Consider the following 24312-nt stretch of genomic DNA (forward strand, 5'->3'; position numbering starts at 1 on the left):
TGTGGCTGGGTAGAGGCCAATGCTTCTCATTGTGAACAGTCATGGAATTCCAGGGCATCACCTGCAATATGTCAACACTGTGCAGCAACCAATGAGGGGATTTCAAAAAAGATATTATAGAAAAAACATTTCAAATTGGGATCCTTACATTTTTATCAAGTTAATTGCTGTAATATCCATCCACACAGTATCCCTGTGGATTCAGATAGGTATGTGTCAGACAGTCAACTAGAATCTCCACCCCTTTCCAAAGGGCACGCCTATTCCAACTCAAAGTTGACAGGACTGAAGCAGATAGCTTCAATACCAGTGTGGAAACGCCGGGGAATCACAGAGGCTCAACGTCGACATCTGGAAACATGTAAGGACTTTTTTTGAGTTTCTTTTTTTTCCCTATGAAGAGAGTGAAAAAGTACGGTGAAACTACGTCAGTGAGTTAGGCTACAGATTTGAGATGTGCGTTTCTCCTACGGCATTTAATGGATTATTGCGCGGGCTGGCAATCTACCTTTTCAGGGATTTTTGAAGAAATTCGTAAGCCTTTGATGACACTACGAGTGAGAAGTCTCTTTTGCGTCCTGAGCTATTTGTGCTGCCGATTCTAATGTAATTTCAGTGCTTTCAACTGTCCATTTGTATAGGCCTATTATTAGTCTATTTGGATTCGCATATAAACATATGCTACACAGTGTAAGGCAATTATAATATCCGAGGATAGTCTTTAAAGAGTTGAAGCGACTCTGAGATACCAAAGAAAAACGGACACATCTGACTCAATCGGCAAGTTTTGCGCACGAGGTGGCCACAAGTTTGCTTACACACACACACATCGTCATCCGTTTATCATTCTCATCCAGAGGAGTGGCAGCTGTTCGTAATGGTTTTTGTCTTTTTCATTACTGTGCGTGTCTCTGCTTGCTCATTTTCGACACGCCTGTGCCAATCGGATGACACACCTGAATGGGTCAAGCGAAGCGAGATGTTATGACGTAGTCACTACTAACGACTTTGCACGCTGCTTCATCCTCTCCTGTCACGGCATGCACTGGTCTTTGTCAAGTGGAGAGGGTATTAGTGACTTTTTTGTCTCTCTCAGTGGTTGTTTGGCTCTTGAAGAGAACTGCTAACAATCATAATCAGAGCAGAAATAACTCTGAACACATGGAGGCATTTTCTCCATGCTTAAATTAATGAATAAATGAGAACTACAGCTGTAGGCCTATAATATGATGTCGTTGGCACTACAGGCTACGCTGTGAAATGCATACATGTGTTTGGAGATGACTGTTGATGATGTACTTTCCACTCTAGATAAAAGCGAGTTCTCAAAGGGGAGCATGTAATTCTCAAAGTGGGCTCCCTCTGATAACATATTCTGCATTGTGTTGGGTCCCTGAGTCAGTTATAGTCCAATAGCTATCTTCTAGAAGACCTAAATTGTAATTGTATCGGAGAGGTTCCCATTTGGAACTTGAAGATGTTTGATGATTTCATCCAAAGAGACTGAAGTGATCCAGAGAGATGGAGCCGTGGTTCAGCATCATCAGACCAAGATCAAATAAGGCTTTTGAATGAAAGGCAAAAACGTTTTCCTTGAAGAAATTGACTTGCTGACAACAAAGGCCTATCTCTTTGTTTACGGTGTGGATTCCCTCAACATTTTCTTCCTCAATCTGAGAAGACTTCCCTATCTAGAGACGTCTGATGTAGAGGTCTCATTCTTCAAGCATTCAAGCTTGAAAGAGAAGTTAGTGCCCAACCTATATGTGGGTTCCTTCAACTGTCAGAGAGAGAACCTCCCCTTGCCCCACCCCAGGAAGCTTTCTTCATCGATAAAGAGTTCTGCTGAAGGCTCGGATTGAGTAGACTTAAACAGAGGTCATTTTAAAGTTTTTTTTGTGGTCTTTTGCGACTTTATTTGACAGGACAGTGTGAGAGGTGGACAGGAAGCGAATTGAAAGAGAGATGGGGAGGGGTCGGCAAAGGATCCGGGCCGGGAATTGAACCCGGGTCAGCCGCATGACAGGCGAGTGCCCTACTGGTTGAACACGGCAGGGCCTCAAGCAGGGGTCATTTTTACTACGTAACTTCTGTGTTTTTTTAAATTTCTTGGCCCACTGCTCTCGGGTGCCTCAGGGGACCTGCTAATGTCTATGTGTGTTCTCTTTGATCCTGGTTCACATGTCAGGGCACGTCCTCAGTCTGTAATAACACAACATGGGATTGAAAGGCTTTGGCGCAGGAGCCGCCTTTTTTACACTTGATTAATGACCAGTGTTGCCACACTGCGGTCCACGCTTGTGAAAACTAGAGAGAGAAAGAGAGAGAAAGAGAGGGAGAGAGATAAGTAATTTCATTTTCACATGACATCATGACTGTTGTTGGGTAGACAAGGTTCACTTCTACCCCGCCTGGCTGGTGAAAGATGAGTGAGTGTGGGGGTATTCATTTGTGTCTAATGTGTCTCACTCCCAGGGCTAGGGGTGGGATGGTGTGGTTTTCTCTCTCTCTCTCTCTCTCTCTCTCTCTCTCTCTCTCTCTCTCTCTCTCTCTCTCTCTCTCTCTCTCTCTCTCTCTCTCTCTCTCCGTAGATTAGAAACACATGATGTGCCTCTTCCTTTTCTTCTCCTTTCGTCTTTGCAAAAACAGCTGAATCACAGTCACCATCTGTCCAAAAATTACTTTCATGTGATGGGCCTGCCGCCTCTGTCGTTGATGTGTGTTATTGTGGGCAATTCTCGGAACCTTCCGTTCCATTGATTCAGAGGGAGTCTCTGTATTCCCATTTTCATCTCGAACGCCAAGTCACACCGTGCTGCTGATAGTAGACACTAGTAGCCTAGGTCTGCCAAAGTACAATCTAGCTCAGTGGTTCGCAACCTTTTTTGAACAAACGCCCCCATTGACCTCATCATAAGTCTGCCAAAAGCCACCTTAGTATTGAAAAATGACATAGACTAATGGGGGCTGTGGCGCTCCTTTTGAGAAACACTAATCTAGCTGGATAGTGTGTGGCTGGCTGAAAGCAATGCATTGTGGGCTTGAACTAGTCACTCTCTGTCTCAGAATATGAATGCCAGGGTAGCATCACATGGGCTACAAAAACTATAAACACAGGGTTTCCATTCGGACGTAACCCATTGATGCTGCGTACACACTGACCTAGGAGCCTGGAGCGACATAGACGCAGCATTTAGGCTCATGAGATTTGAGATTTTTGTGGGTATGTTAGAGATGAATGAACACAAGAGGAGGGTCTTTAGGTGCTTCAGAGGCTGAGATATTTAGGTTTTTATAGGCTGAGGGCACCTTTTCCCAAAAATGGCTAGGGGATTTAGCAGGTGTTTTTTGCAGGTGCCTTAGTTTAAAATGGGTTTAGTTAAGATTGACCTCGTCAAAACCTTGGCCAGCCACTGTAGGAATTTTGTTCTTGTATTTCGGTGTGTTCTCTGCAACAACCTGTGTGTCATTTTGACTTCCTGACCTGTTGTGGAGTTTTTGTTGCTAATTGTCTGGCCTGTGAGCACGCAGGAAAAGGAAAGGTGTCTGGCATGACCTTTTGTCTTGACCTTAGATAGTAAAAACAGACACTAAGGCAGAGGGAAGACACACACACACACACACGCAGGCACGCACGCACGCAGGCACGCACGCACGCACGCACACACACACACACACACACACACACACACACACACACACACACACACACACACACACACACACACAGGGAAGTTACTCCACATTCTTTCTTTTGCACTGAAAATGAACTGCATGCCTTTTCCAAACCAAGCTCCAGCCGAGCATGTTTGTGTTTCTGTTTTGCCGTCCAAATTCGCTTGAAGCACAATCAAATGAAACCTCTGTTTAGATGTTCATTAAGCCTTCTGATTTTTCTGTTTTGCTGTTGTTTACAGCCTTCGCAGCTGAGTCATGCCAAACTGGGGCGGTGGAAACAAATGCGGTGCCTGCGGAGGTACAGTGTACCATGCAGAGGAGGTGCAATGTGACGGCAAGAGCTTCCACAAGTGCTGCTTCAACTGCAGTAAGTCATCCCTTCTCTTTGCTTTTCATTTTACTCATGGCTGAAGTGCCCTTAAGCAAGCCACAGAACCCCACATTGCTCCAGGGACTGTAACCAATAATACCCTGAAAAATAATAACTAATTGGCTTTGGATAAAAGTCAGTTACAGTAAGTGTGATGTATACAGTATTACTTGACATTGCATTTGGCAGACACTTTTTAATCAAAGTGACTTACAATCGAGCACACAAGGGTTAGGTCATGCCATAGAGTCTGGCCCAGGGGAGCTCAAGCATTAGTGTAGTAGATAGTCACGAAAGAGAAGAGTTTTGACTTGCTATTTGAAGGTTGACAAAGATGTGCTTAGTCTTGCTGCCTGTGGGAGATTGTTCCACCACTGAGGAACAATGACCGAGAACAGTCTTGATGGGATCGCCTAGAGCAAGCAGGCGGTATATTACGTCTACTACTAATTTGTTTTAAGTTTGAAAAACGAATTAAAACTAAATAGTGTTGATATAATGGATGCTGTTGTGTCTTTGGAACGCTTTATTGGTCGCTGAAAAAATAGACAACAACTTCCTTGCGACACCACAAATAAATTACAGCATTACAAACTTAAGCTGAAGTTAAATAATTTGACATTGAAAGTATTAAGTGTCATGCATACTAACAGAGGCCATTTCCACTATCTAGTTTGTCATTGCAAATAATCATGTGGTGAAGGGCAATTACTGCAGTGCCCACAAATTCAGTGCTGCTCAGTGATTCCACTTGATTAATGTCCTTGGTGAAGAACTCAAGGTCACATATGTCATGTGACAACACACGCACACACGCACGCACACACACACTAGCTAAATGGGCTTTAAAACAATTGTGTACTTTAACAATGACAATAAAATGGTCCCATTAACCATCCACGTTGTTAACTGGTGGTCGTATAATCTATTGTTTTGTGGCTCGTTGTTTGAAAGTGTTTAGTAAACATGCGGCACACAAGCAACGGCGGAAATTCTTGCTTCCACAAGACACAAGAGAATTGTTAATGGTTCATTTATTCAGTGTTCCACCAGTGCCCTGTTCAGCGATGTCCCTCTCTCTCTCTCTCCCTCTCTCTCTCACTCCCTCCCTCTCTCACTCCCTCCCTCTCTGTTGCTCCCTCTGTTTATTTCTTTGTGAATAAAATGTGTTCCTCTTTCAGTTTTCTTTTCTTTCTTTCTTTCTTCCTTCCTTTCTTTTTTTCTTTCTTTCTTTCTTTCTTTCTTTCTTTCTTTCTTTCTTTCTTTCTTTCTTTCACTCCTTCTTTCTTTCTTTCTTTCTTTCTTTCTTTCTTTCACTCCTTCTTTCTTTCACTCCTTTTCTCCCTGTGTGTGTATATGTACACAGATCTCCTGCACCTTAGTTGAACTCTTGGGGATGTCTCTGGGTAGAGTGTGTGTGTGTGTGTGTGTGTGTGTGTGTGTGTGTGTGTGTGTGTGTGTGTGTGTGTGTGTGTGTGTGTGTGTGAGTGTAGTATGTGGTGTGTGGGACCTCAGGGGTTTCCGTCCAACAAAGTGCACATGCTAAGGATTTAGCCGAGTGAGCGCCATCGGCAAGCGCATTGAGCGTCAACAGAAATGTGGGCCACGTATGAGCTGTTTATTTTTGCGGTGGTGGCCGAGGGCTGGGCAGGGATAGTTGGACTACAGAGAACGCCTTGTTGAGGCCGCCATTGATGGGCTAATGAGGGAAGGTCCATGGGATTGCGTCCCCTGTGTGTGCGTGTGCGTGCATGCATACATGTGTGCATGTTTGTGTGCTTTTATATAATCTGTGTGTGTGTGTGTGTGTGTGTGTGTGTGTGTGTGTGTGTGTGTGTGTGTGTGTGCGTGCACACATGCTTGTGTGTTCTTGTGTTATCTGTGTGTAGTGTGCCTGTGTGCGTATGTGTATCTGTGCATGTGGTGTTTGTGTTTTTCTGTTGAACTGTGACACTTGTGTGCAGTTTTGTTTTCTGTTTTCGTCCATATTCCTTCTCCCTCTCTCCCTCTCTCTTTGTGCAACCCCTCAAATCTTAATTCTCTAATCAGAGCTGAGGCTTGGAGGTTAAGTTGGAAATCAGCAGCATTGCACTCTCTGTTTGGATACAGCTGTTGCAGAACATTGTGGCTGTTTCAGGCATGTGTGTGCGTGTGTCTGCGTATGTGTGTGGGGAGAGAGAGAGGGACAGAGAGAGGGATAGAGAGAGAGAGAGAGAGAGAGAGAGAGAGAGAGAGAGAGAGAGAGAGAGAGAGAGAGAGAGAGAGAGAGAGAGAGAGAGATGAAACCGCCTCGGCCACTTGCCTGTGAGTCACAATCTGTGTATGAGAAAAACACAAAATCCACCTGACAAACGTAATGTTATTTAAAACTTCAACTTCAACTGGACCACATGATTTAGGAGACAGGGAGACTGAGCGAGAGACGGGGGGGTGATAAGAAAAACTGAGCAGTGGACACACAGAGGTAGACTTGAGATGAAGAGAGGGAGAGAGAGAGAGAGAGAGAGGGAGGGATGGGAATGATGAAAGGAGGGATACCAGAGTCCCCACTAATTATGTAGGATGAATGAACGACACATAAACACTCTCCCTCCCTCCTCTGGTATGCAGTATGTACGTATGCAGTACTGTACGCCTCGACTCCACATGAACTTGTGCACACACACAAAATAGTGGCCCCTTTTTTTCCCTTAATCCTCCATTCCTCCACCCCAGACACGGCACACAGCCTCTTGCCTTTTTGCTCTCTTTGTTTCACACCTTCTCCATCAACCCCAACAGCCACATGAGGGTAATCTTGCATACAGGGTAGTCTACACAGTCTCACCCCAAGTAGTCAATTTCTGACTACCTTGGACCAGACTGCAATTTTTGACGTCTTGGGTATTCCTTCCACGTCACATTTTGACTATGTCCTCAAAGGCGCCCCCTTGTGGCAGCATAACGTCATTGAGGTTAGGTTTAGGAATAGGTTTAGGGTTAGGCCACATAGTCAAAATGTGACGTGGAAGGAATACCCAAGACGTCAAAAATTGCAGTCTGGTCCAAGGTAGTCAGAAATTGACTACTTGGGGTGAGACTGCGTTGGGGTAGTGGTGTCAACAATGATCGATTCTGCGATCCAATCGAATGCGGGGCATGGACGATCCAATTCAATGCGCCAAGTTTCAGAATCGATGCGGCAATTTTTTTAAGTTCCAATTACCGTGGCTATTTCGGGAGCAAATGAATGTTAAATTAAATAAAAGTACTTCAAAGCATTGCAAGACTGATACAGACTGATCCAGACTGATACAGAAAACAGCCAATCAATTGTTGCTCAGTATCTGACTACTTGTATTGCCTACATCTGCTTTGCTTTCAGCAGAAATGTAATGCATTGCAATGCATTGTAGAATTGAATCGGATCGAATCGCATCGAATCGAATCGCTACCTCCTGAATCGTGATCAAATTGGATCGTGAGGGCAGTGCCAATTCACACCACTAATACAGGGTAATCTGTTATACAGGACATTTTCCCGGTGGGCCTACAGTCCTCAGGGGCCGATACTATTGTTTTGTTTGTTTGTTAGTTAGTTTGTTTGTCTTCCTTAGAGTCGGTCCTAGGGCTGGGCAATATGACAATATATATCGTTATCGTGATATAAAAGTGTATATCGTGACCTTTCTCCTATATCGTTTATATCGTGATAGTAATTTTATCAATTTTATACAATTGAATATCCTTTAATTACATTTCATGTTGTCACAATACACACTATAAGTTAATGTAACTGTAAAAATAAGAATAAAAAGATCCATTTTAAAGAAAGGTTGTTTTGCGACATGAAAAAATAAAGAGCCAATAAATAGAATAAGTGAAAACGTATGTAATTGTGCTATATCGTGATATATATCGTTATCGTGATATAAAGTAATCCATATCGTGATATTGTTTTTTTTCCAAATCGCCCAGCCCTAGTCGGTCCTCAATTTAGATGGGACGGCTCGTTGGTCCATGTTTAATAGAGACAGTGGACTGAACTACAGCAGTGCTACTGAACACAATATTGTAGAAAAGGAGAGGGCTGTGTGAGGGGCTGGTCAGTACCAAACATGAAAAAAAACAACTTTCCTTTGCTGTACTGATGAGAGAGTATGAAACTGTGTGTGAATGTGTGTGTGAATGTGTGTGTGTGTGTGTGTGTGTGTGTGTGTGTGTGTGTGTGTGTGTGTGTGTGTGTGTGTGTGTGTGTGTGTGTGTGTGTGTGTGTGTGTGTGTGAGAGAGAGCTTGTTTGTGTCTGTGGGCAAATAAGGTGTAATAAATGAGGTGTAACAGTGCCGCCAGAGGCTGTTAGGTACTTAACCTGCAGACCACTCCTCTCACCATCTTGCACCTTACCGTATGTCCTCCAGATGATCAGCTGTGCGTGTGTGTGTGTGTGTGTGTGTGTGTGTGTGTATCTGTGTGTCTGTTTGTGTGTGTGTGTGTGTGTGTGTGTGTGTGTGTGTGTGTGTGTATCTGTGTGTCTGTTTGTGTGTGTGTACAGTACAGGCCAAAAGTGTGGACTCGCCTTCTCATTTATGCATTTTCTTTATTTTCATGGATTTTCATTGAGTATTTTCAAGCAGGGCATCAAAACTGTGCTTGAATACATGGAGAATGACGTGCTTACCCAAAAAATATAATTCTAGCTGATGTCCAACAGCAATGCCCACTGTCTATCCACCTGACGTCAACATGGCACAACTGATGGCCCCACACATTTCAATAAGCTTATTTCTGTCAGAACCATTTCAGTCAAGAAACACAAGAGAAGAATATAAAATAATTTCTTTTATTGAAATTATGAATTACATTTGGCGGTATAGCTCTGTTCGGAGGAACCCCCCTATTTCCATGAGCAGCATGGAAAAGCATTTAGTCAGGGGGCAGCAGCAGTTTAGGGAATTCTCACCCCAGCAGGACAGGGCGAGAGATAACCCCCCATGAACAGAGCCAAGCGACGTGACAAGAGAACATGTCACATCATACACGACAAGGTGGAGCAGGGGAGGTGGTGGGTAGCAAAAACCGAGCAGCATGCAGTTGAGAGGAAGTGGATAGAATTTAAAAGGCGTGCCGAAGCCGTGTGGCCAATCGCTAGGGAAGAAAGATTATCAGCTGAGGGAATGCACCTGGATGAATTAGGAATTAATTAGATGAAGGGGAGGGCGGCAAGCTTCTTGACTACCATGGCCTGGCCAGAACTGACGTTAGTACTTTAATTTTTGTCTTTTCAAATAAAAATGCCCAGTCAGTCATGTCAATCCTAATTGAACATTAAAGTCCTCCAATAACTCACTAGAATTGTAGAAATAGAATTTTGAGACCTAATATCTAGTTTTAAACACTTGCCAATACAAACATTTTACAGACATTTTCTTGATATTGATCTGATATTGAGTCATAGCCAGTTACTTGGAGAGGTCAAACCTGTGTTGGAGGGAATCTGTGGCAGGGGTTTTCACTTTTAATTTTACTTTTTGTATCACTGTTTCACTTAGATAACCAGCTATGCTGACCAAGTGACCCATTATCAGATCAACAAAATCTCTCTTGTATTGCTTGTATCAATTCAAATGGACTCGATTGACTGGGTATTTTTACTTGAAAATAGACAGAAAAATAAGCATGTTGATACATGTGGGGTTCTCAGTTTTGCTGTGTTGACGTCACAGTTTGGCATTTTTTGATATGTTTTTAATAATTGTTTTTATTGTTTTATATTTTCATTTTTTTGTTAAGCACATAATTATTCATGTGTTCATTCACAGTTTTGATGCCCTCCCTGAAAATGTACTAAGTTCTGTAAATAGCCACAAAAATAAAGAGAATTAATTACATGAGAAGGTGAGTTCACACTGGCCTGTACTGTATGTGTGTGATATACAGCATCTAGTGTCAGAGGGTTTTGGGCACTCTTACAGATGTAATTACAACACTAGTAGTGTGATATTACATGGTTTCAACATTGTAATACCATAGTACTAGTGTTGTTATTAAATCTGTAAGAGTACTCTTACTTCTACTGTATACAAATATGTTTTTTGGTACATGCATACATAGACCTATGTAGACCTTTCCTCTCACCATCCTGTACCTATACATTGTGTCCTCCAGATCTCAGTGTGTGTGTGTGTGTGTGTGTGTGTGTGTGTGTGTGTGTGTGTGTGTGTGTGTGTGTGTGTGTGTGTGTGTGTGTGTGTGTGTGTGTGTGTGTGTGTGTGTGTGTGTGTGCGTGTGTGCGCATGCGTGCACTGACATATCTGTAGACCACTCCTCTGAGCATCTTGTACCAGATGTCCTGCAGATGGTCAAAGAGAGGAGTGCTCTGGCTTTAAGTGTTATAAGTCAATACGTACAGTGTGTGAGCGCAGTGAGTGTACACATGCGTCCATGTGAGAGATAGCCAGTGTCTGTGAATCATTGGACTCTGGCATGTGCTTTGTACATACGCAACATCTTCCCAAGTGGAAAGTACTGTAGTGCACAGGGGTCACTAAGAGTGTGTGTGTGTGTGTGTGTGTGTGTGTGTGTGTGTGTGTGTGTGTGTGTGTGTGTGTGTGTGTGTGTGTGTGTGTGTGTGTGTGTGTGTGTGTGTGTGTGTGTGTGCGCGTGCGTGCGTGGGAGAGATAGATAGAACGAGATAGAAAGAGAGGGAAAAAGCAGGAGAAAGAGGACAGACAGACAGACCGTGTGTGTGTGTATGTGTGTGTATGTGAGAGTGGAGAGAGAGAGACAGTTTTAGTGCCTGCCTTACATACTGTATGTGTTGACCTCAGTATCTTTCTCCTTATGCTCACTGCATGTTGTATGTTTCTCTCTCTTTCTTTGTAGTGGTCTGCAGGAAAGGCCTAGACAGCACTACTTTGGCCATCCACGACAAGGAGATCTACTGCAAGTCCTGCTACGGCAAGAAGTATGGGCCAAAAGGCTACGGCTACGGCCAGGGGGCCGGCACTCTCAACATGGACCGTGGAGAGAGACTGGGCATCAAACCAGAGGAGTGAGTACTGTTGACTGTGTTTTTATGAGAAAAAAAATTAGGGGTAACACTTTAGAATAATGGATGCAAAAAAGCATTACAAAGACTTAATAAATAATTAACTATTGATGAACAAAACATTAACAAACGTTTGTAAATGTCTAGGAAATGTAAACAAATGCTTGTAAATGACTAGGAAATGCTATGTTAATATTTTATATTTCTCAAACATTTACAAGTTGCTTGTAAATTAATAAAATACTCTGTTATAAGGTGTGTAAAATCTTGCATATATAATTTGTAGATATTTTATAAAGCATTAATAAAACTTAGTTAATAATAAAAACATTTGTTAATGTTTTATTCATCATTGGTTAATTATTTACTGAGTCTTTACTAAGGAACATTATTATAAAGTGTTACCAAATTAGGCCGCACCTTGCATATCGTTCTTTTATTCCACATAATTTGTTGCTATAAAAAAACACACAGTGCATTTAAAAACACACCATCATTCTGCACCATCATAATGGAAGTAAGTAAAAGTGAAGCCTTTGTCGACTTTGTATATTGACTGTACCGTTGGAGGAAGTTAACCGGGTGAATACGAATACGAATACTTTATTGCACAGGGTGGAAATTGGTCTTCAGTTACAAACATTTAAAGACAATAATCCCACAACACACAATCAAGCATTCAAAATGGGTTCCGCTTTGCTCCACGGACATTCATCTGGAGCTATGCCATAGGCGTAGGTCTTTGAAGGTCGTGATTTTATACATTTTTAAAAAACCTTGCACGTGGGGAACTTGCCTGACATGTTTAATGAGCTAGGAGGCTAAGAGGAAGTCAAAGTCAAGTCCAATTAAAAGTCAGTGTAGCAAATGAAAGTATAGTTGCTCAGCCGAGATTTGAGCCCCGGTCTCCTGCAGTACCAAACTGGGGCTCCCTCTGTTGCACCAAAGCTCCAGGCTAATTGGCCTGACAGTCAGAACACATACACAACTCTAGTGATGGCACGTTTTATTGTGAAAGCTGTGAGTACCTACAGGTTATTTGAAGGATTTATTTGAGGATTTGAAATGGCAACGTGCTCCCTTACCCGACAGTGTACAGTAAACATCTTTTTACAGTGTTCTAACGGCAAGTAAAGCGACCGACTGCAAGCGACAAACATTACTATTGCATTATTGTCGGTTGGACTCTCCTAACTGAAAGCAATGCAACAAGTTATAGCATGGCTATGCCACTTTTCATCAATTAGTCCGTTGCTATTTTAGTCAAGTTGCATTGCCATGGCCAACCACTTCAAGCTTATTCAGGCCGTTGAATTCATGGGACGCTTCAACAAAACATTACAAAAACTTGAATAAAGCACTAAAGGGATGTAAGGATATTGCCAACTGGCTGAAAGTTAAAAATAATACCTACCCAGGTAGCAAGCATACGTCGGGCCAACGTCATATGTGGTTGGCTACGTCGCCCCCAACCCAAACGACATAAAGCCAACGTTGTCCCAACGTTGGCACGGTCGTCTGACCGGAACGACACTTGCCCAACGTCGGCCCAATGTTGGCACGGTCGTCTGACCTGAACGACACTTGCCCAACGTTGGCTCATTGTTGGCACCGTCGTCTGACCGAAATGACTTTTGCACAACGTCGGGCCAACATAGGCACGGTTGGCCGTGAGCGCTCAAGCTGGCCGTCGCGAGTATAGGCCTATAGCCTACAGTGGTGGTCGGCAAACGCAGAGTGATCTTTATTTAATGAGAGCCTATATTTAATGAGCTGTCAATGCACACACTCAAGACGCAGTTGCAAGGCAAAATGGTTCAGACAGTTATGAAAACAATGTTTACTGTCGCATATTTGCTCCCGGTTTCCATTTTTCACAATGTCGCACCATCGTCCTGCTGGAATCAGAGGAGTATAAAACCAGCGCGTGCCAAGGTAAGTGCCAGTGGCTATAGCAACAGTACTGTTACCGTTAACATGTCCCACCATTCACTTTCCCTCCTCATCTCGTTACCCAGCCAGCTGAAGGTAACTATTCCTGTTTTTTTATTAATTAATTTCGTAACAGGTATTTGTAGACACTTTACTTGTACTGTGCGGTATAGCTATAGCTGTTAACAGCCGAGTTATTACGTTTTGTTGACATTGTCCAAACCAACCGGCAGATAAGCTAACAACATTAGCTGCCGTCTGTTCTCTACTGATGTCCCCCTCTAGATTAGGAACAAATACCCTCGTCAAAACATCAAACAAACGATTTATGGCGATGAATTTTATTCGCAAAGAACAATCAAAACGGAGGGCTGGTAGCTAATCCTTTCGGAGCTGTTTTCGGGTTGGCCACTACTTCCACTACTACGTTTGATGACTGAACGCCGGCCGCCCGTCAACATAACCAGGCAATATGTTCAGGGTGGCGCTGCTATCAGTAGGCTATCTCAGCAGGAAACTACTGCATTTCTTACATGGGATATGTGTACTATACATAGTTAAAAACCATTGACAATGTCAACACATTTTCCACTTTCCCCTTCAATGTTTGTGTGTGTGTCTTTGTTTTCTCTGTTAGATACACATGAGAAAGCCAGGCAAAAACGTGTGAGTTGTCCAGGGGAAAAGGTGAAGGAGCACATGAAGAAAGTGGGCGAATAAGACGGCAAGTTTTCTTGTTTCCTTTTCTATTCTTCTTCACCCACATAAAGATTGAGCTATCCAGTTTTGAAATGTGACTCTTTCCAACAGACCATCTTCAAGACACCGCCTGGAGTCTGCAGCCACAAAGTCACACATATAAAGTAAGTAAGCTCACTACCATCTTCCTATGCAATGGACTATACAGGCTGACCCAGGCTGTATATTGGTTGGTTGCATGTATGTGACACTTGTGATCTATCAATTTTACCAGGCATGCAGAGTGGCAGTGGAGATGCATCAGCCCTTACCTGACGTACCACCCAACACCTGTGCCACCTGAGATGCCCCAGTATGTTTTTCTCTCCTATCTACTGGCAAGGTGTGTGTGTGTGTGTTCATGTTCATGTTCAAGTTGAAGTTATTTGACTTGTCTCACATATTATTTCTAGTGCAATGATCAGCTCTTCATCCAAAGAAGTAAAGTTACAAAAAAAGAAATAAGTAAAAATATATATACACGTATATCAATTAAAAAGATCTGTGTTCAGCAGTCGCACTGCCTGGGGGTAAAAACTCTTCCTCACAGTCTTTGTGTTCTTGCATGTATGGTACAGTGTTTTGAAATATGACTCTTTCCAACAGACCATCTTCAAGACACAGCCTGGAGCCTGCAGCCACAAAGTCGGGGACCCCAGACAGCAAAACCACACTGATGAAGTAAGTAAGCACATCACTACATCGGCCTAGGTCAGAGGTGGGGAACATATGTCTCGAGGGCCATTTGCAGCCCTTTAGGCTATTTTATCTGGCCCCCCGACATAATTTTAATGTTATACAGCTTCACATGAAATATTTTGTAAAGGAATCTTATAAAATACATTTGCAATACAATTAAGTTATATTCAGGGATCATAGAGAAGGTGGGCTCTGCTTTAAAAGGAGGCTGCCTTCAATATAGGCCTAAATTTCATGGGGAAATCCTGGATGCGGCCATAACACGGCCCTCGGAGGACTTTTACAGCCCTCGGATGAAGTGCCCCCTCGAATGAAAAAGGATCCCCATCCCTGGCCTATGTTATGGACTATACCATAACCAAGGCTGTACATTGGTTGGTTGCATGTGTACACTATGTGACACTTGTGATCTATCACAATCTTACTATCTTACCAGGTGTGTGTGTGTGTGCGTGTGCGTGTGTGTATTTGTTTATATGTGTCCAGGCGTGCATGTATGTGGTGTCTCTCTCTATACTGTAAAACTTGTCCTCCTCACATTACATTTATTTACATACTTACTTAGCCTAATTATTGGTTTGTTTGTTTGTTTGTTTGTTTGTTTGTTTGTAGAATTCAGCAAGACCACTGGCAGCACCAACTATCCCCCTGATTTCAACAAGCGAACCCAACATAAATCAATCTGCTGCTCAACATAATAAATAAATGTACATTTTATTCTATCAATGCAGTTTGTTTTTAATTTATCTTAATACTATTTTGGACAATTCAATACCAGTACATGCACATGCTGATAAAGCAAGTTTTAAGATTTTTTTGTAGGTTTTTAGTTGAATAAAACGGTTGGCCCAGCGTTGAATAGGTTGTATTTAGGTTGGTTTTGGGTTGGCATTAGGTTGGTAGGCTATATTGAAATTTTGGTTGGGCCAACGTTGGCCCACCGGACAAAATTACGTTGGGCCAACGGCGGCACCCAACGTTGGCCCAACACTACTCCTGACGTTGGCCCAACATTGGCCCAACGTCTGCTTGCTACCTGGGTAGGGATTTGAAAGAATCCCTATAGACAGACATACTGTACAATCCTATAGCAGCACAATCATGTCACCATAGCAACATCATTCATGGAAAGGGCCATAAAACTATGTAATATTAAAAGACTTGGATGACATAATTCAAATAAGTACATCAGAATACATGTACAGTACTGTACACATACTTTACATAGCACTTCTGCCAAATGATGCAGAGAGCGAGAGAGACCGCCTGAAGTGGACATGTGTTTTGTATTGTTCTCATCACTCAGTCTCCGGCTGTGTTTGTGTTGCACAGGACCCCTGTGGCAGGCTGTGTGTGTGTGTGTGTGTGTGTGTGTGTGTGTGTGTGTGTGTGTGTGTGTGTGTGTGTGTGTGTGTGTGTGTGTGTGTGTGTGTGTGTGTGTGTGTGTGTGTGGAGGGGCGTGGGCGTGTAATCATTGTCTTCTATTGGTACACTAATCTTCAATTGGAACTCGGCTCTTCAGAACACAAGTCCATCTCTGTTGTGGCCTCAGGGGTGTATTGTCTCGGAACATCTAGAGTGTAAAGTTGCATCGGGAATAAACAGCTACCCTGCGCCAAGCTGGATAACAGTGGCTATGCAAATGCACTTGAGCCGCAACGCTCCGTTCCTGGTTTTCAGGAAGCGTGGTCTGTGATGGGAAAGTGGTTTCACCCTTGCCCAGTCAGAGCTGATGTTAAGCCTCCGCTTGGCATTGATTTCACTACAGATCTCTGCCAATGACAGTGACCGTGCTCTTTAGGAGAGAGAGAGAGAGAGAGAGACTGAAAGTGACATTATGTCAATGAAATTGTACATAGCACACTACATAAGTGCTACAAAACCATTTGTAATGGTTTTCAACTTTCATTGGAAAGGAACAGTAGGTTGTTTTTTTAACTTCTAGTTTAGAGTTTGACATCCCTGGTGTACCTTTCTCCCACTCACTCCTCTGTTGTTTTGTTTTTCCTGTCAGTATCCTGGCCTTCTCTGTTGCAGAGCCCTGAGCATCAGGTCAAGGTTTTAGGAGGCAATTCCTGTCGGTCTTGCCCTGGTTCCATGTTGTATGGGTATGGGGGCATGACAATGAGACCTTGTGGTCTTCCTCTCAGATTCCTCAGATTATGATGAAGGAACCATGCAGACTTCAAGGTTTTGGGTGACACTGCCTTTCTGTCTCGCCCTTATTCCCCCCCCGCCCAGACTAGTTGTCCTGTCACTCTGTTGTTGATTAGAAAATGGCTTCGTGTAGCGGTAGCATTTCCCGCTCGCTGGCGTCTGTGTTGTTTTTTTTCCCCAGCAGTAGCCTGGGCTTCCCGGGCCTGGGCCTTGGGCATCAGGTGATTGTTGTTATGAAAGAGTCTATTATATAAGGAGCGGCTCCTGGACTGGCCCTGCTGACCTGCTGACTCGCTCCCTCTCATTCTATCTCTCTCTGTCTCGTTCTCTCTCTCTCTTTCTCTCTCTCTTGCTCTCTCTCTCACACACACGCATGCACACTTCCTCTCCATCTCATCCCACCGTGTTCACTCTCTCTCTCGCTCTCTCTCTCTCGCTCTCTCTCTCTCTCTCTCTCTCTCTCTCTCTCTCTCCCTCTCTCTCTCTCTCGTACACACACACACACACACACGCACACACGCACACCCACACCCACACCCACACCCACCCTGGTCTCCAACGTGGTTATGCCCCCCCTCCCTCTGGCACAAAGCACTCCATTCAGGCCTGCGGAGAAGAACAGGCCTGCCCCCATCCATGCAACTCCTCTCTCACTCTACCATCCCTCCATCCAATGACCTCTTTCACTCTACCATCCCTCCATCCAATGAATACCTCCTCGCACTCCCCCCCTCTTCCATCCCTTAATTCCTATGTATTATTTGTTGGACTGAGGTCCAGGGACTGTCAGCCGTGGCTGGATGGCTGGCTGGTGGGGCCAGTGGGTCTGGGGGGAGCTGAGGACGTGTCTGTCTGATGCCAAGTCCACACGAGAATGAAACAAGGTTTTTGGAACTGTGTATAAAAAGTGGTGTCCACAAAGGAATGGATCAGTAAAATATCACATTCTGATTTCCTACATGCTGAAGTTGCCTCTCCCTGGTCTCTCCCTTGCTGTTTGTTTGTGTGTGGATAAGGCGGAGAGCCTCCCTCCACCGTGTAAGACATAGTTTAAAAGTTTAAACGTTTTTCGGTCTGAACAGGTCTCCTCTCTCCTCTACCAGCCCAGTAGGTCAGTCAAGGTGCTAAATGTATGGGACTCACTAGTTTGACGCCGTGTCGGCCCGGATGGGCGGTACTTTTGCCTCACGTCATTCAGAATTGACTCTTTTGACTCGGACGCACCAACTATCTTCTGCGCCGTGGGGCAGCTGTCAATTCTGAATGACGTGAGGCGCAAGAACCCCTTCATTTACACTGGTGCTTGACTTACGGGGTAGACTTGGTTACGTTTGTGTGGGCATTAAAAACACGGGGAGTTGCTAAGCTGTGAAGTGAGTGTGTGTGTGTGTGTGTGTGTGTGTGTGTGTGTGTGTGTGTGTGTGTGTGTGTGTGTGTGTGTGTGTGTGTGTGTGTGTGTGTGTGTGTGTGTGTGTGTGTGACTGTGCACGTGTATGTGTGTGTGTGTGTGTGTGTGTGTGTGAGAGACAGACCGATAGACCGTTTCAATAATACTTCATATACTGCACAGAGCCACTGTAGATTATGTTAGAGGGTCCAAAACTAGCTACTAAACTACTCCTGGCTTTGAAGGAATCATGTTGGAGTGGAGTGAGTGAACATCTGGCCAAATCAGACATTGTGTATGACATCGGGCCGACAATAAATCATTTAACCGTAATCCAGATTTACGGTAATTTAACCTTTGTTTGGCTGCTTGGGCAACTGCAAATGACTTCTGCCAGTTCTGGTCCTGCTCAATTTTTTTTATTTTAACTCCAATTTCTACTCAATAAGGGAAAGTTTATGCTGTTGCTTCACAGGTGTTGCAGTAAAAACACAACCTACAGTATAATGTTCCTCATTAGTAATGTGTAGTCTTTGTAGAACTCAATAAAAACTTTAAAGGAGACTTTGTTTAGTGGAGTGAATATTAAGATGGCGTGGCAAGATGATCATTTTGGACATTTTTGGGCATTTTTTCATACTCCGATCACTCTCTCTTTCTCTCTCTCTCACACACACACACACACACACACATTGTCCATGGTGAATACTCAACCCCCCCCCCCCCCCCTCTTTTTTCCCCCAAGCCTCAGAGCCATCGGCCGACTACGAACCCCAACCCCTCCAAGTTCGCCCAGAAGTTCGGCGGCTCGGAGAAGTGCGCCCGGTGTGGGGAGTCAGTCTACGCTGCAGAGAAAGTAGTCGGTGCTGGCAAGGTGAGCTGAAGTCACAGGTGTGTGTGTGTGTGTGTGTGTGTGTGTGTGTGAGTGTGTGTGTGTATACACTTATATTTGTTGCAGATTCCATAATGAAAATCTATGACTCAGCTGATCCTTTCCTCTCTTTCAAGTTCACACACACACACACACACACACGCACACACACACACACACACACAAACACACACACACACACACACACACACACACACACACACACACACACACACAAACACACACACACACACACACACACACACACACACACACACACACACACACACACACACACACACACACACACACACAAACCCAGAAGGACAAGACATTGTCCGTTTCCTGCCAAGACTTGATCTTACTTCATCCTCTGCTGCCTGGTTGTGTTTTTCATAAGGAGAGCAAAAGAGAGAGAGAGAGAGAGAGAGAGAGAGAGAGAGAGAGAGAGAGAGAGAGAGAGAGAGAGAGAGAGAGAGAGAGAGAGAGAGAGAGGTGGGGAAACCCAATTGGCTACGCTCTACCCTGTTTCATAAACTCCGGATTGGAATGATTCCGTACCACATATGGGACCAGTGACGACGCAGACTGCCCCAATCCCACTGAGCCTGGGGCCCAGATTTGTTTTTTGACACCTGGTGGTGACATTGGGTCACGGTGACAGGATGGGGACACTTCTCAAATTTCTCAAAAGCTAGTGCGCACACTTCCAAGTGTATTCAGCCTAATTAGTCACGCCCAGTGATTGGATACTCTTTATTAGTCACACCCAGTGATTGGATACTCTGTAGAGTTCACCAAAAAGTATCCAATCACTGGGCGTGACTAATTAGGCTGATAGACTTGGAAGTGTGCACACTAGAATTTGAGAAATACCCATTGAGTCTGGGGCCAGAAAAAAGCGTTGTTTTTTGCCATGTGCTGATGCCATTGATCTTTAACACCTGGTTCAAGGTGGAAGTGTAGCCAAAGAGGTTGGATATATAATAAAGAGGAATCGAAACACGCCCATTCAATGCAAACGTGTGTGCTCAAAATTCGGTCTCCTAAGGGGGCATTGTCCCTCCATTTTCTTCTCTTTTCGTGGTGTTTGCACAAGACGTGCGCTACCGCCATCTACAGCGCTAAGGGGACTCAATTTATTTTTAACCTCAAGACTCCGAAGGTCTCCTAATCGAAGGTCTCCTAAAGGGGCGTTCACCCGACGTAAAATGGATACCGGAAAAGAACCCGCCTGCTTTATCTCCCTCTCATATACGATTCTCTGGTGTAGCCATGAAGATGTCAGTGACCATGTGTGTCTAAGATGAAGTCCTAATCGATTGTTTTTAGACGCATGCTGTCTAAAATGGTTTGCTTTTTAGAGGGCTTACATGCGACACACTTAAAGTCGGTGAACTTGATTCTTCATTCCTTTGGAATTGCTGTGTGCTGATGTCTCTATCCTGGCAGTGTGACAATGACCCTCTGACCCCATGGCATGCACGCCCTGGTGGTCACCTGTGTTGGATTCACGGTGGCTGGTCTGTGGACCTCGTCCTTCCCTCTTTTTGAATTGCTGTGTGCTGATGTCATTATCCTGGCTATGTGTGACTATGACCCTTTGACCCCATGGCATTGCTTGTCCTGGTCACCTGGGTTGGGTTCACGGTGAGGGGACGGCAGTGACAGTCCAAGTGCAGCGGTGACGGTGACGTGTCCCTGGGATGAAATGCTCACAGCTGGAGCTACATGGAGCTCGGCCAGCATGGACAGACCGATGGCCTGGACTTCTCCACACACTCTACTCTCCACACTCACTCCCGGCCAGTAGTGTGCCAGACAGACAGACAGACAGACAGACAGACAGACTGACTGTGTGTGTGTGTGTGTGTGTGTGTGTGTGTGTGTGTATGTGTGTGTGTGTGTGTGTGTGTGTGTGTGACAACGAGATGGAGAATAGTGTAGTGTAGCAGTGTATGTGTGTTCTGGAGCCATGGAGGCCATATTTGGATGGAGGCCTATATGGAATAAACCCTTGAAAAAAAGAGACACACACATCTTCTTCTGGACCGCTCTCCTTGGATATCCAGATGCTGCTGTCTTTTTCTTTTTTCCCAGCTGATCAAAAGCATGCTGGGAATATTCTAGAATTATCTACGCTTACTCAGACCTGCCTCTCTGACGCGCGCACGCACACACACACACACACACACACACACACACACACACACACACACACACACACACACACACACACACACACACACACACAGTTCAACTGGCCAAAAAAATCACCCATAGGAAAATGTATAAGAATTTACATGGCTAGTGGGGAAAGATTATGTATTGTTTTAATGTTGAAGTATGTGAACTTTGTGTGACTTAAACAGTATGGGCCACTTATATTTTCTGTGCCATTTAAGAATTCATATATGAATAATTTTCATGTTAGTCATGTATATTGTAGATCTTTTTTTCCAATGGGTACCCACACAGAGTAGTCGGTCTCCCTCACTGTGAGAGTGCTTTCCTTTCCAAATGATGGTGGTGGTGGATTTTAAAGTGTTATTTTATATAAGTGCTATTTTTTGTCGGGGAACCATCCATAATCATTTGGCACACCATGCACACTAACTTTAAGCAGCTGTCACATCTATCATGGAGTTCAGGGGGATAATTGCTAACCATTATAAACTTTGGGAGAACCCTTACTAAGTTTTCTCACTGTATTTCTCCCTCCTCTCTCTCTCTTTTTCTTTCCTTCATACCTCTCTCTCTGCAGCCATGGCATAGAAAATGCTTCCGATGTGCCAAGTGTGGGAAGAGCCTGGAATCCACCACACAGACAGAGAAGGACGGGGAGATATACTGCAAAGGTGAATATGCATATTGTCGACTCGCATGCAATTCACAACAAACGTTTGGTCATGGCCAAGGAACAGGCCAGACTGGTTCTTCCACGCTCTTTCGCGTCTCATCTCTTCCCCTCCTATCTGCTTAGCATTCCCCATTTGACTACGGTGTGCTGTGAAGCAGCTGAGAACTCGTTAGGTTGAACTGAACCGCCTGCCACACAAGACACAAAGGAGTGTGCAGTAACTCTATACGCCACTTTGCTACCCGCTAAGTCGGAAACCAGTGTTGTGTCGTCGATATGAGCTACCCCCATGAGCCATTATAAGGTGTGAAAGCCCAACTAGGAAAGTCAGAGTCCCATTGTCCCTGTGACACAGCACACCACAGCACACAAGTAAACACTGCACACAACGTAATTGCATTTATGCCTCACCCGTGCAAGGGGGCAGCCCTCAATGGCTCCACAAGGGAGCAGTGCAGAGGGACGGTACCTCAGTCATGAAGGAGGATGGGGGAGAGCACTAGTCAATTACTCCCCCCACCAACCTGGCGGGTCGAGAGTCGAACCTGCAACCTTTGGGCTTCAAGTCTGAAGCCCTAACCACTTACCCATGACTGCCCTCCACTTACCCATTATAATGCATGATAGTGCCTCTAGGAGTAGAATTTGGGATTAGCTATGTTAAAAGCCAACTAGTAGCTCATATCGACAAATCAGCCCATATTAGCTCCTTGGAGGTTTCACACGCACAGCAGGTCTTTGGACCTTGTTACGGAAATGCTTAGCCACAACCAATGCTGCAGCTTTGGAGTAAAACTTTGCCCAATCTCAATACATTTATCTAAATGCCTCTATGGAATGATAAGATGTAAACAGTGTCAGATAGTGGTTTGGTGGTGTTTACAGGTAATCCCCTGTTGGCTTGTTTTTTTTGTGTGGAAAATTCCTCAAGCTTTCTAAATCACCACTCCCCAACTGCTTTGGATGAGAGGCTCATTCTAAACACACTGTTAAGTTTTGCCATATGTCTGTGGCCGCCATTTGAGACCTTGGACACATTTTTGAGTGCATTTTATTGTTGCTCCAGAAGTACATTTTACCTATCACTACACTTCAGTGCAGTCATTCAAAGCGATGCTCATTATTTGGTTATGCAAAACAGTTTACTGGTAGCTTTAACTCACCTATGGAGCAATGTGGGGTTGGATGCCTTGCACAATGGTGCGTCATCCATGGATGAGGATGCAGACCACCCATAAGGCAAACCAGATGAACCGGCCTCGTGGCAGAACATATATTCTCGAGAAATTATATATGCTAGCTTGGTGGCAAAATTTGCACCGCCAGACTCCGAGAACGTCTGGAAGTACAGGAGAAAGGTAAAACTCAACCATACTACTGAACGGGAGGTGTAAAAAGATCTTTTGTCCAAAAATTGTACAGTATCGCTTTAAGGTTCACAGCAAGCATGTCCTCGGCCTTACTGATGTGGGACTTAAGCCTGTGACTGATACCGAAACCACAGCTCCCTTGGCCACAGCGGTTCCTCCATTCCAATAGAATGTGCATGTGTGCACACATTGCATTACTGACTGGTTGTGGTCGAGCCGTCAGAACATTATGTGGTGGCTTTGGGCCAAAAGGATGAACATAAGAACATGAACCCTCACAAGGCTTCCTGCCTTACCAAAGCAGAATAGAAGTGAAACATCTCAGCTTCTTCGAAGACATTAAGTTGATCATACTTTTTGCACAAGGCACATGTTTAAGCGTTAGTTTAGCCTTTACAGACACATGATTAATAGTCATGAAGGTGTCAATGAATGAGTTATCTAATGGTCAGAAATTAATTAGCGTGACAAAACTGGAACACTCCTTCTTTCATTATGAACCGATCACAACTTCGTCCATTTACCAACAGCAGCTAAATGTTCCTCTGTCTGTACTCCTGTAAGATGACCACTGAACTGTGTCCATGTGTGACACATTAAGTGCTGACAGTGTGCGGTTTGTGTCTTCATTTTTCCACAGCATGTTACGCCAAGAACTTTGGACCCAAAGGATTTGGATACGGACAAGGAGCAGGTGCTCTGGTTCACGCCCAGTGACCATCACAAGCTGACTGGAACGACTGACTGACACAGACGGGAAAGACAGACAGACGAGAAAGAGAGAGAGAGAGAGAGAGAGAGACAAAGACAGGACTGACTGACTACTCCCACTATTGTGCCTTTGTACATTTTACCCATCTCAGCTGCTTTGGAGAAAGCAGTTTTTAAGTAAACTTTGGAAACTAACAGGGGGTAGGGGGAGGGTGGGGTACTAGGGTCTATGTTTTAGCAGGTTGGGGTGGTGAGGGAGGGGTGAAGTTAAAGGATTAACATCTGTATTTCCTGTTACACAAATATTAAATATTACATAAACCCAGCTTGTGGTATATAAATACCGGTATATATATTTCTTTACCTTCTGAAAGTTTCCAGGTGAAAGAACAAAGCAATCGGTATTTGGACTATTCATTGGATTTCCACACCATTCAAAGGATGCAACTTTTATCTTCCCAAAACAGAGCAAAAAAACCCCAAAAAATGTCCAGAGATCCCATGATTGAAT

At 44.2% G+C, this 24312-nt stretch overlaps 1 protein-coding gene and 1 long non-coding RNA gene across 2 annotated transcripts; both read left to right on the top strand.

Annotated features, from left to right (window-relative positions):
- The first annotated feature begins 278 nt into the window (after positions 1-278).
- On the top strand, positions 279-23996 carry csrp2 (cysteine and glycine-rich protein 2). Its single transcript, XM_063217155.1, has 6 exons — positions 279-361; positions 3918-4045; positions 10911-11078; positions 18733-18863; positions 21625-21718; positions 23731-23996. The coding sequence occupies exons 2-6, from the start codon at positions 3934-3936 to the stop codon at positions 23805-23807; spliced, it is 582 nt and encodes a 193-aa protein (XP_063073225.1). The 5' UTR covers positions 279-361; positions 3918-3933; the 3' UTR covers positions 23808-23996.
- On the top strand, positions 13816-15167 carry LOC134463843 (uncharacterized). Its single transcript, XR_010037808.1, has 4 exons — positions 13816-13871; positions 13982-14089; positions 14353-14427; positions 15058-15167. It is a non-coding gene; the product is annotated as an uncharacterized LOC134463843 (long non-coding RNA).
- Positions 23997-24312: the final 316 nt, after the last annotated feature.

Source organism: Engraulis encrasicolus, chromosome 15 (assembly GCF_034702125.1).
Source record: "Engraulis encrasicolus isolate BLACKSEA-1 chromosome 15, IST_EnEncr_1.0, whole genome shotgun sequence".
Lineage (NCBI taxonomy): Eukaryota > Metazoa > Chordata > Actinopteri > Clupeiformes > Engraulidae > Engraulis > Engraulis encrasicolus.

Excerpts from the sequence above, each read along its gene's own strand:
- csrp2 (XM_063217155.1), top strand. The coding sequence starts at position 3,934 with ATGCCAAACTGGGGCGGTGGAAACAAATGCGGTGCCTGCGGAGGTACA. Across the intron at positions 4,046-10,910 it reads CAAGTGCTGCTTCAACTGCA|TGGTCTGCAGGAAAGGCCTA; the intron begins GTAAGTCATCCC and ends CTTTCTTTGTAG. Across the intron at positions 21,719-23,730 it reads CGGGGAGATATACTGCAAAG|CATGTTACGCCAAGAACTTT; the intron begins GTGAATATGCAT and ends ATTTTTCCACAG.